Below are 10,000 nucleotides of genomic sequence, written 5' to 3' on the forward strand. Positions count from 1 at the left end.
AGCAATCCACAAACCTGATTAGTTCGAGAATCACTGTTTGCCGGCTATGCCTTGTGCCCCAGGTGTGTTCAAATCATGTTTTCCGTCTCGTCACAATTTTCACACATTTTGTTCAAAAGCTTACATCTGTTGTGTTATGCTCGCCAACACACTTACCTCACTACCAGTATTTGGGTAAGGTCACTGACTACACCAGCTGGCTGAGCCTGTGGCTCAGAGCAGCAGCTGAGCAGAGCCCAGTTGCTCGAAGCATGATTAGCGCCAACCCTTGGTTAAGTGGTATCCAAATCTCTAGGTCTTCGTGGTATTTAATGCCAGCGCTAACCAAGCTTCGAGCAACCAAGGCCGGAAGCGAAAAGTTTATTCACTCCCAGGTTTCTCTCTAAGGTATTTGAGGATTAAAAGCCCCCCCCCCCCCCCCCCCGCCCCGCAAAAATGCCCAGCTTCCCCCCTTCCCAAAAAAAAATATTCAGACACGACAAGGTTAGTGCACATGAAGTGAGTATTCCCCGTCTAAGGACACTGTATGACAACTTGAAGGAACATGGAGTATTACAAACTGCTGCTGCTCTTACAGCAGGCTGGGTTATCGTCTTGTATGTACATACTGTTTATGAGTTGAATAGCGACAGCATGCACAAATCTGTAACCAGAAAACCACGGGAAGGAGCACAGGCGACCCAAACACTTGAAAGCTTAGTCAACATAATGGTTTGTAGGGTTTATATGGAAAACATGAAATGCAGAAAAAAATCGGCTAATCCTAGTTTATAGCGAGGAAAACAAATAAAATGAAGTTACTCTTACTTTACCTTGTGTCGATTCATGATTTGCGGCGTTCTGGGCTAGTTTTGAAATTTGCTCCTATGCGTCATTAAACAAGGTGAAGTAAGAGTAAGTTTATTTTATTTATTTTCCTCGCTATAAACTAGGATTAGCCGATCTTTCCCATATAAACCCTACAAACGGTTACATTGACTGAGCAGTCAAATCAGTATGTGTTTGGGTCACCTGTGAAGGAGACGCTGATTATACACGTCATTAGAACGTGATCACGACTACCACTGTAACATTTCTCAAAATTGTGTCTCAAAATGCACCAGATTGCATCTCAGCGCATATTCGTTTTCAAAAAATGTCCCGGGGGGGGGGGGGGACGTGCCCCCGGACTTCTCTTGGAAGCTCGTGGCCTTCGGCCAGTCAGGACTTCTCCCCCAAACGATAAATCCTAGTTAGAACCCTGACTCCGTTCTACTTTCGTAAACCTCATGACGTCGTACTACCATTACAATAACTCAGCAAGAAATGTCGCAGTGTATAAGAAAGGTCAGAGAGATTGAGCAGATAGAAATTTCGCGTTTCTGCTCTAGTTTCTCGGTGGATGCATGTGGTTGACCATAGTTAAATGCTGTTTGGATTTTTTTAAGGATTTAGATGGGCCAAGCTTCATTTTACGAAGTTAATTCTCTTGATAAAAAAAAACCCTTTTTGGTACTCAATATTTTGTTGGTAAATAGGAAGCTGCTTATGATATTAATTCAGTCGACCACTTAAAGGTGTTTGTCCGTCTCATTCTATGAAAGAAGACTCAAAGATAAGAAGTTGTTTAACTCCTTTCGAAAATAATTCCACGTTTAGGAACGTCAGAGGTTCGAAACACAAATGAGAGTAAAGTGATAACATTGTTAAAGATATTCCGCTTTGGTAATGGAAAAGTAGATAAATGAAGGAGACTTCCTCGTTTTCCTTTCATATAATTAGCAAATACAGACATACAACGAACCCAGTAGCCTGCTTCGAAGATGTAATCTATCACCGGTTAGTAACAGCTGCGAAGCAGCACCGAGATCTTTGTTCTGGACCCTCAACGGACTCAACGAATAAGCGGAAGTGCGTTTACTTTCCAATTTCCCTTTAATCTGACGGGCTATTATCAGTCTTGTCGAACAATTGTTTTTCTTAACAGACCAGTCATGGCATATACTCAAATCTTGGTTCGCTGCTGGGGCCCAGAGCAAGGATTTCAGCACTGGTTCGCAGACTGACCAAACCAGAGGTTTGGTTTCGGTCTGTGGCGCAGGCCACAAATCTAGAGAATGTACTTTGACTATCGCCTGAAGTGGTCTAAAAAAGAGCTCACACAACCTGAGAGAAAACAAAGCTTGCTTTGGATGAGATTTTTGAGTTTCAACCTGAAAGACCAGGTTAGCCCGGTTACAAGGAAACGTTGATAAAATTTTACGGGGAAAAAATTGGATTCGCATTGATTTCTTACGCCAGTTTAAGGAAAATTTAAGGGATTTTACAGGTTTCTAGAAACAACACACGCCCGAGTGGTCTCGTCAGCACTTTAATCTACGTTGAAGGTTTTCCATATGAAAATTCATCCGTTTAACTGAGCTCACATAAAGAGGGCCCAACTCGTCCTCAAAAGTTTGTTGTCTTCGATGATGTATCTGTTGATGAAAGTTTAGATGGTGAATTATGTTATTCGTCCGTGTTGCTTGGCAACGGATCAAAGTCAGTCCCAGGCTGACGATTCGAACCTGTGACCTCGAGCTCTATAAAGCAGTTGTGCTCGGCTATATGTAAGGGGTTGTTTACATGATACCGGTACGAGTTTCATTCTGGTACGAGTTCATCCCGGTTCTTACTTATCGCTCTGTACTTGTTTACATGATGCCGGTGAAAAATCTCATACCAGTACAACTCATACCGGTAAGAGTTCATCCCGGTAGTTGTACCAGATCGAAATTCTCATAACGGTATGAAAAGTTAGACCGGTATCATGTAAACGCTACATTGACTCCCATTCCGGTAAGAGTCGTCAAGTCGTGGTGGACTGGAACTATCGACGCATGCGTTGTATTTCTAAATATTGGACGCCATTATTGTTTTGGTTCATGCGTCATCCCTGTATCAACATTTGTGTCGTCCATGTAAACGCGGTATGAAATTGACAACTCGTACCAGAATGAAACTTGTACCGGTATCATGTAAACACCCCCTAAGAGATCATTATATATTATTATTGAACCTCGGATGTTGTGTTTCTAGCTTTCGGATTGGTTCACTCAATCTCAGTTACCAGCTTATTTACTGTATAACCTAATATGGAAACTGATTGCGACAAAGTATGCCTAGCTGAAAATTTGTGCGGGAAGCGAAATTTCCTGGAATTATCCAACGCGCACTGATGGAATACGGACTTATTGTTGTATGGAGCAGAATTATGGCGGACAACCAAGGAATCTATGAAGAAGATCCAGACTTTTATAAATCAGTGCTTACGTAGAATTCCAAGAATCCTCTGGCCAGAAACCATCAGTAATGAGAATTTATGGGCAAGGGCGCAGCAAACTCCAGTGGAAGAGGATATCCGACGAAGGAGATGGAGATGGTTTGGTCATATGCTACGCAAACCACCTAGTAGCATTGGCCGTAAAGCCCTGAATTGGAACCCCCAAGGTCAACGAAAGAGAGGGAGACCACGAAACACCTGGCGACGGGAGCTTGAAAAGGATATTAAGAGGACTGAACACACATGGAAACAACTTGAAAGGATAGCGCAGGACAGAGGAGACTGGCGAGTTATTGTTGGTGGCCTATGCTCCGGGAGGAGCAAAGGGCCAAAGTAAGTAAGTACTGATGGAATAATTGCTATTTGTTCGTTTTCTCAGGCAAAAGAGTCCGCCATGCCCTGTGGATGGCAACCAGATTTCACAAGACGAATCCTTTCATGACAAGTGCTGCGAGAGGGAAATACTAGATCTCCGTTGTGGCTGCCAATACCGAGATAGAAACTGCGACTGGACAGGCGAGTTCCGAAATTTGAGGGTAGGTAAAACGAAACTTTGCCCTATTCCGCATTAAAAAAGGTGTTAGGAATTTGTTCGTGAAATCAGGAGAGAAAATGTTAAATATTTTTTTAGCATTCGTCATTTTCTTCATTATTTAAAGACAGTTTTCATCTTCTATCGGTTAACCCTTTTACGACTCTCCTATTGTAGAATGTATGTGACCCTCCCCTCTTGGACTATAGGATAATAATTGAAAATTACGATCCCTAAAAGTTTGTATAAATTTCCTAGGACCATGAAGTAAGCTGTCTGTATGGTGACGTACAGTGTCAAGCCTGTGGTGGGACAGTAGAGCGAAGGAATCTCGAAGAACACAGGTTAAAGGTCTGTGTTAACAGAGCAGTGATGTGTTCATACTGTGGAAGAAATGTGCGTCAAAACAACATGAAGGTATGGCAACATGCACAATTTAATGCTGATAAGCTGGATGGGTTGAGTGAGGTCACTAATGGATTGATAGCGGCTACCAGAGGTTCCTTTACATGCTGATTATTTCGTATAGGAAAGAAATAGTCACGAATCCCAGAACATTGGAAAACTGGAGTAAATGAGTCTCGTGTCTTATTGCTTGTCATGTCTGAAACAATTTGCAGATCAAACTCAAATTTTAGGAAAATTTTATAATTACAACGAAGCTTTTACTATTTTAATGACTGTGCGGCTGCTCAGTCCGCACACCATGATCAATTTCCAAATATTCCCTCAGCTTGTCTGGACCTGACTCGCGGTCTATTCAGCCTTTTAAAATATCTTTTGTTTCATTCAAATAAACATGCATTTGTTCTCTTGTTCAAAGGTAAAGTAAATGTCTTTTTGAATTTTGAGGTTAACAAGAAGTCATCAAGGTATTACTTGAATAAAAACAGAAGAACATTGAACCCGCATATATATATAGGCTTTTTTCATTGTAACATACCGTTTGCATTTTCTCTGAATACGATTAAACTTGTTACTCATGCTGGACCTTTTTCATAAATGGCAGACAAATAAAATATTCTTTTGTTTCAACGCTAAAAAGCCTCTTTTTTATGCCTTGTTAAAATGCAAACCAAAATGAGGCCAGTTGTTCTGCGTAGCATTAATAATATAAAAGAATAAGAAATCGTCCGTAGTCATTTATGAAAGTAGTCTCTTAGACCCTTAAAAATCGTATCCGTATGCACCAAATTTAGAACAGTCGTACTACTTTTTTCCATTGCGTACGTCCCTCAGACGGGGGTTTTAGTGGAGCAAGTTCACAGGAGACAACCCACCCCAATAACATTCGAACATTCAAACTTTTCTTTAGGATCATTTGGAAATTTGCGGAAAATTCCCCGTCACATGTCACTCACTGTGCGGAAAAGAGGCTATACCACGTGATATGCTAGATGACCACATGACTACAGAGTGTCCTCAGGCGGAGGTGTTATGCCCTTTTTCGGCTCATGGCTGTGAATTTAAAGTAAGTACCTTTCTATCATTTAAGCTGTTATGAATAAGTTAAATCTGCTGAAATCCTTTAAATGCATATCAAAAATTTCAAAATCTTAAACTATTCGTAAAAATAAAAAAAGGAGGTTGGCCAAAAAGGATTGCGTCAGACCGTTAGCTAAGACGATGATGATGAACAATTGATGATGATGGCTAAAAATGGAAATTGAAATTATCTTTCCGGAGATGTCCTCTGGTCAATAGGTGAGTAAGTAGGTGTTGCAGTCAAAAGAATTAATAAAATTGTGTTTCGCTGGCGCATGATGTCCAGAGATGTCCCTAATTATATGCATGATGATTTCAATAAGCGTCACGAAGTGTCCCCTTGCTCTTCTCGCCCGAACTTCAACATTACTCGTGTCTCGGAACGTAACGAAGTGTCCCGCCCAATTGCTGCTCCTCAAGTAAGGATAAGCAGCTGCATTAACCCTGAGCTAAAAAATGAATCTAAGCTTAACCTTTACCTTATTGTTAGAAGTAGGTAGCAAAGCTTAAACCATATAGGGGAAGTAAGGATAGCCCGGTGGTAACACTCGTGCCTCCCACCACTACGAACCCGGGAGCGCATTCTGAGATCGTATGGGGGTTGAATTTCAGTCGATCTCAATTTTACTCCGAGGGTTTTTCTCCGGGAACTCCGGTTTTCCTCCCTCAGTAAAATCGACTCCCAGCCTATTCTATCTGGCTGTGGTGCTGTGTTCCACAGCCAGGTCCATTCATTTGAGTCGTATTCAGGGGTCGGGTGCCTAGCCGGCTGAACAGTTCCTTCGGTCCGACCTCCATGAGCTGCGCCCTTAGCAATTCAATCTCCAACTGCAAGTAAGGGTGATTAGCAGGGCAGATATTAAGATTAAGATTAAGATAAAAATCCCTGCTTTCTCTGTTTCGTTATTTTCCATTGTAAGACTTGTGGCTCAAATACCTTCTTTGACGCATAGGGTAAAAGAAAATTCATTGGCGAACACCTAAACACAGCTATAGAGGCTCACGTAGAAAAGATGAATGAATCAAGCGCTGAAACCCAGAAGAAGTATGCACAACTTGAGGACAAGGTTGACCTTTTAGAGAAAGAGAAAAATACTCTAGACCAGCAACTTCAAAACCAAACCGAAGAACTTGTAGCAGCAAGAATCAACATCCAAACTCAGCAAACTAAAATAGCCCTGATCGAGAGATCAATGAGTAGCCAGCAAAACGATTTGGAGAAGCTACGCCGTGACTTAGAGGCAGCCGTGGATGGTGAAAACGGAGCCGTTGTCTCCTCTCAAATTGAGGAGATTTTGAAGACAGTGAGGGAACATGAGATACTGGTTAACAATTTACAAAGCGAGTTGGCGCTGGTCAAGGATATCAGTGTTATTCCGAAAGATAGAGAAACTAGATGGTCTTGCTCTTTTTCAGCTTCTCACTCCCCCTGTGAACGTCGTTTGGACAGAAATGAGCATCAATTAGCTTTGCATGAAATTCAACTTACAGATCAAGATCTTCAGATTCAAATGTTGGAGTCAACGTCATACAATGGAGTTTATCTCTGGAAGATCGACCAATACAGCCGCAGATTCCAAGAAGCCGTTTCTGGAAAGACCACTTCGATTTATAGCCCTCCGTTTTACGTGGGACGGTTTGGGTACAAGGTGTGTGCCCGTCTATATCTCAATGGTGATGGGATGGCCAAAGGAACGCACTTGTCCGCCTTTATTGTCATCATGCGAGGCGAATACGATTCTTTGTTACCTTGGCCTTTCCGCCACGAGGTTAAATTTAGAATCATTGACCAGGAAAAGATCAGAGATGCCATTGATGCATTTCGTCCTGATCCTCACAGCTCAAGTTTTAAAAGACCGACGTCTGAGATGAATATTGCATCCGGCTGTCCGACTCTTCTTTCTCATACAGAACTCCGACAGGGTGGCTTTGTCAGGGATGATACCATGTTCGCAAAAATTAACATTGACACGAGGGACCTTCAAGAGGATTTATGGACAAGCTAACGCCAGAACCAAGGATATGTCAAACTATTTTTTACATGGCTAAGAGGACAGTCAATAACTAGCTGGTGTGCACTGTGTAAATGCATGATACAGAACGATACTACAGTAGTAGGAATTATGTTTGCTTAACATAACTCTATATTTTTGCTGGGGACCGTTGGGACCGTTGGGTCCCAAACCTTATGTCACTACTCCGGCCAATTGCATAGAGATGAGGTCACTTGAAATAAGAAAATGGAGGGAAAAGAGAGGAAGTATAGAAAATTAATATGAAGTAATGATAGACTTTTTTAAGCTACAAGTACAAGGAAAGGTTACGTTTATACAAACGTTGGCCGTGTAGCACTTATGTTTTAAACAGAGTTAACTGAATAGAGTGTAATGTGAAGTGCTTGATTTCTGCCCTGGTCAGAGTTTTTCTCTGTCCTTGTGTGGGCCCATTTCCATCAGTAGGGCTAACGCTCACATGGTTCATATGGGATAGAAATCGAGCACTTCACATTACACTCTATTCAGTTAACTTTTTTTAAGGTACACCTGAAATTTGTGAAAGCAAAGATTTTTTAAAGATTCATCCTTATTATTCCAACCCGTAAGACAGTTGTCATTGTTTCGTTGATAATTTGTAAGGATTATAAGCACGCAATTAGTCTGAATTGTATTACGATTTTACTGGGCTTGATTTGGGGATACGTATTGCTTGGTGCGTTCTCAGTTGTGAGAGTTAACCACAATCACTGAAAATGGTGTACTCTGTACTAAGCCATTCATTTCAAGTGGTGAGAAGGACCATGAGGTGAGAGGTTCTGCTATTTTTCACACCCGATCCGTGTTTAAGTATTCCGGCGTTTCATGTTTTAGAATTCCACCGTTCCGGCATTTCGGCATTCCGGCAGTCAATGTTTTAAGTATTTGCCCAAATCAAAGACCAAACCGGAACACTGTACCGTAGTCTTCTCAAGAAACAATAGGACCGTTAAATTTAGCCTATCATTACTATTCATATGTCTATGATTTCAATTCAATTTTTTACTCATTGTTATGTTAGTCACTACACGCCGTTTGTTGTATACATATAGCGTGTTTTACACTATACTAGTCTTTTAGCCCGTTCAAGACTGTAGTTCGGCAGTCGAAAGCTCGCTTCTTTAAAAGTTGGTCAGACTGAAAGTTTTTATGTGTCACGGCTTGTGACACTATTGTCAGCACAAGAACATTCCGATTGATTTTGTTTGCAGCAGTCGGGTCACCGACTGGACGTCAATTAATTTCCGTAGGTGGACGGATTTTTTCCCGTCAGAAGCGATCGGGACACCGATAAGCAATCGAAGAAACCGAGGATTTCCGCGTCGTTCTGTTTTGCAAACTTCGTCGGCTTGTCGGAATTATGACAGTGCAAACTTTGTTTTTTCTTTCGTTTCCTCAGAAACTTTGCGTATTTACGCAGTGACGTTAATTTTCAATCAGAGTAGAGGTTGTAAGTGAAAATGTAAACATCTCCCAGATGAAAACAAACTTATGAATACACAAACCTAAAACCTCGCAAAAGATAAACATGACGAATTTTAAATCCTCTGCTTCCTCAAATCCCGTAATATACTTCTTCTACCCTCCAATAATTTGCATAGGCATTGCTTTCGATTTCTCTTGAGGTCTCAAGAGAAATCGAAAACAATGATTATGCACAAATCTTTTGCAAGTTTCCAGTTCCGTGATGTCTTTGTTTTCAAAATACAGCGTTTTGAATTTCCGAATTGTCACCGTGCGTGACACAATGATGCAAAGCTATTTGGTTGAAAGAATTGTCTATCCCTATGAATTTTAGCAGTTTGAGCCTTTTAAGTACATTAGGAGATGTGTTCATGCACATGCATTTTATTTCATGATCGAAAAGTAAGCGCTTCCATCGCAAAGTGAACTCCAGATCTTTTTGTTGATCACCGGCCTCCAGTTGTCTTCATGCAAAATTTTAAGTTAAATGCATGAAACGCTTCGAAAAATAACCCAGAAACGATGCACTGCACAAACCTGAGAATTGGAGAGGTGGTTTATAAATTTGTTTCCTACAAGAATCCAAGTTGTTGGCTTTTTTCAATTTATCTTTTTGTTGCGTGAGAGTGAAAACGATGAGCAAAAACGCTTTTTTTTGGTAGGAGGGATGTACTGAATTCCCCACGGTTGTGGTTAATTTCTGTAACCACCGAATCACGTTATCCCAAATGTAAATTTTGATGATCGCACATAAATGACAAAAGATGTTTAGCCGTGACACATGCACACATTGTGTGCCTACTTTTGACGCGTTACTCAGCCTCTATCATTCAACCCTCAGGCCATTTCAACGGAAAAGCCTGCTTACAGGCCATTACTCAGCCGCCATTTTGCAAGTCATGATCACCGAAGCGAGGCTAGACGTCACATTAGAATGAAGCGCTTCTCAGCTCACTCCCCATCGCTCACCCTGTAAATCGTCTTGTTTTACGATGGAAGAGTTTGCAAGTGCCGTTTTTAGTGACGACGCTTGGTCCAAAGTCGAAATGGAAGAGCTTAAGCGTGAAATCGATGAGAGTGGCGTTTCCAAAATTGAAGAGTTCTTACGGAAGAGGCTCGAAAAGTGGCGAGAGGTGGAGGTGAATATCGCAGTTACTGGTGACTCGGGTGTTGGGAAGTCAAGCT

The 10,000-nt window shown here is 41.5% G+C and overlaps 2 protein-coding genes across 2 annotated transcripts in view; both read left to right on the forward strand.

Moving 5' to 3' along the window:
• The window catches only part of LOC137993004 (TNF receptor-associated factor 3-like), an 8,259-nt gene extending 605 nt beyond the window's left edge, over positions 1 to 7,654 (forward strand). Inside the window, exons 2-5 of the mRNA XM_068838650.1 lie at positions 3,681 to 3,837; positions 4,092 to 4,250; positions 5,149 to 5,304; positions 6,272 to 7,654. Of these exons, the coding sequence (XP_068694751.1) occupies positions 3,681 to 3,837; positions 4,092 to 4,250; positions 5,149 to 5,304; positions 6,272 to 7,324 (1,525 nt within the window). The 3' untranslated portion in view covers positions 7,325 to 7,654. The remainder of the gene's footprint in view (positions 1 to 3,680; positions 3,838 to 4,091; positions 4,251 to 5,148; positions 5,305 to 6,271) is intronic.
• A 1,839-nt stretch (positions 7,655 to 9,493) lies between these two features.
• LOC137993005 (T-cell-specific guanine nucleotide triphosphate-binding protein 2-like) overlaps positions 9,494 to 10,000 on the forward strand; it is an 11,785-nt gene continuing 11,278 nt past the window's right edge. Inside the window, exon 1 of the mRNA XM_068838651.1 lies at positions 9,494 to 10,000. This exon is cut by the window's right edge and continues 19 nt beyond it. Within this exon, the coding sequence (XP_068694752.1) occupies positions 9,808 to 10,000 (193 nt within the window). The 5' untranslated portion in view covers positions 9,494 to 9,807.

The sequence above is a fragment of the Montipora foliosa genome, chromosome 2 (assembly GCF_036669935.1).
Source record: "Montipora foliosa isolate CH-2021 chromosome 2, ASM3666993v2, whole genome shotgun sequence".
Classification (NCBI taxonomy): Eukaryota; Metazoa; Cnidaria; class Anthozoa; order Scleractinia; family Acroporidae; genus Montipora; species Montipora foliosa.